The sequence below is a fragment of the Propithecus coquereli genome, unplaced genomic scaffold (genome assembly GCF_000956105.1).
Source record: "Propithecus coquereli isolate 6110/MARCELLA unplaced genomic scaffold, Pcoq_1.0 Scaffold242, whole genome shotgun sequence".
Classification (NCBI taxonomy): domain Eukaryota; kingdom Metazoa; phylum Chordata; class Mammalia; order Primates; family Indriidae; genus Propithecus; species Propithecus coquereli.
The window spans coordinates 1,973,318-1,975,402 of record NW_012147975.1 but is presented as its reverse complement, the minus strand read 5'-3'; the positions used below and the strand labels follow the sequence as shown (position 1 = coordinate 1,975,402).

The window sequence follows — 2,085 nt, the reverse complement described above, 5'->3', positions numbered from 1 at the left end:
GCTAGGATGACGCCACAGCACTCTATCACGGGCAACACAGTGAGACTTTGTCGCAAAAAAAAAAATATAAATAGAATGACAGTAAGAGAGACACCAGGAGATAATGTTGAATTCTTCATATCTGCCTATGGATAGAAAAGAGGGTGTTAGCATATTGAACTGTACATGGTAAACGAGGTAGTACAGTGGGTCCTGAGACAGTGATGTATATTTAATTATCTTGACCCATGTTACTAATTACCTGAATCTATTTTCTTATCTAGTTTTATTTTATTTCTGGATTATGTGTTACAAGTTAAAAAAGTGCTGATTTATGAAGTTTGTTTTTCTTAAAGCAAATTCGATGACTTCAGTTTGATTTGTGAGGCAGAATTGATAAGGTATTTGAGTGAAAGTAAATATCCTCAAACTCAGCACAATTTGGTTGTGTTCTTAAGTTGGCCTAACTTAAATGTTTTTCATTTTTTATCCATATATTTAAAGGTGTGGGCAGACTTGTCCTATCTTGGTAGTGCTTTGATTTATCTCCTGATTCTGATATTTGAAAGAAGCAAAGTTTATTCAACATTTTCTTCTCTGGGGGTTTCATTCCATTAATCCAAGTATTTTGCTCTTAGAACCTTCACAAAGTAGTAGATATTTTTATTAGTAGTATGAGAGATAGATGGCTGGAGATGATGAATAGGTTGTGTTGGAAAGATGACCCAGAGTCGAGTGGACTTTGTATGGGATCCTTAAATGAATGAGAATCTAGTAGGGTGGTTTGAAGATGGAGGTGATAATTATGTTTCTTTATACGTTTGAGAAGGCAGGTAGCAGCGTTCTCCACAAACTGGAGTCTGGAAAGCAGGCATTTCACGAGGCCCTAGAGAAGGGAATTACAGCAGTCAAAGAAAGAAGAGATGTAAGTATGGATGAGGGTTTTCCATAAGTAAAGTTGAGGCAGCAGCTTACATAGAGCAAGCTCAAAATAGCTTCTGATCAGAGTAGAGCGTCGATAAGCAGCAGATCGAGTTGACAAGGAGAGGATCAAGAAGAACTTTTGAAGATTAGTGTAGGGGAAGAGAAATTTTAATCCAAGTCTTTAACGCTTACTCTTGTTCAAAATAATTGAGTCAGTTATTCGTGCAGGAAGTTATAATACGTTGGGAAGTCTGGGAGTTGGTGAGGGGGGAAGAAGAAAAAACCACAAGCAGTTGTTCATGTCATATCTTAGTTGATGATTATTGGTGAAAATACTAGAGAACGTCAATTTCCATAAAGCTTATTGAGTTGAATATAATATATTCAATATAATTGCATATAAGGCTTTCATAGTTCCTAAAAGCTATTGACTATTGTCACAAAGTGATTTTATAAGTATGATATAACATGTGTTAAAATAGTACCTCTGTAACAAAAAGGTGTAGATTGAATAAGTGTTCATCTATTCTGTTTTTTAAAAAGTCACCCCTAAAAATTTTTTTTGATATTTTGCTGTTGTGCTAAAGCTTTTACTAATCAACCACGGTAATTCCCATTTTATACTTCTGAAAATAGGTTATTTTTTTTTTTTGCCAGTGTTGTTCTTGTTTTGGTTACCAGGTGGATATTGATTAAGCATATTCTCTTGGCTTTCACTAATTATTAAATACATAGATGGGGAAGGAGGATAATTTTCCATTTGAGACACTTTAAAAACTGATCTATCATTTGAGGTTTTCACCTTCGTGTTTAAATCTTACCTCTAGTTAATAACTACTTAAGCCAGTGATTTTCGGTCTTTTTAATCATTACACGTGATCCGGGATATGTGAGGGTTGGCATTTACAAGAATAACAAATTAAATGGAATTTGCTACGTAATACTTTGTATATAAAGTAAATGTTTTGCAGATCGGGGTCATTAACTGTTGTTAATAATGGCTTTTTACTGACCCATCTGACTAGTGACCTTGATACACCTGTGATTGAGAGCTTCTGCTTTAGGTAGTTTGGATGGTAGACACTTTCTTCACTTACTATAAAAAATGATGCTACATGTAGAAACTAGGATCTATGCTATATAGAAATAAGACAATTCCAGTGATAGCTATTATTGTTTATT

The 2,085-nt window shown here is 34.4% G+C and overlaps 1 protein-coding gene across 1 annotated transcript in view; it reads left to right on the top strand.

Annotated features, from left to right (window-relative positions):
- The window catches only part of FAM13B (family with sequence similarity 13, member B), a 100,108-nt gene that overhangs the window by 35,784 nt on the left and 62,239 nt on the right, over nucleotides 1–2,085 (top strand). The window contains exon 7 of the mRNA XM_012646324.1: nucleotides 809–904. Within this exon, the coding sequence (XP_012501778.1) occupies nucleotides 809–904 (96 nt within the window). The remainder of the gene's footprint in view (nucleotides 1–808; nucleotides 905–2,085) is intronic.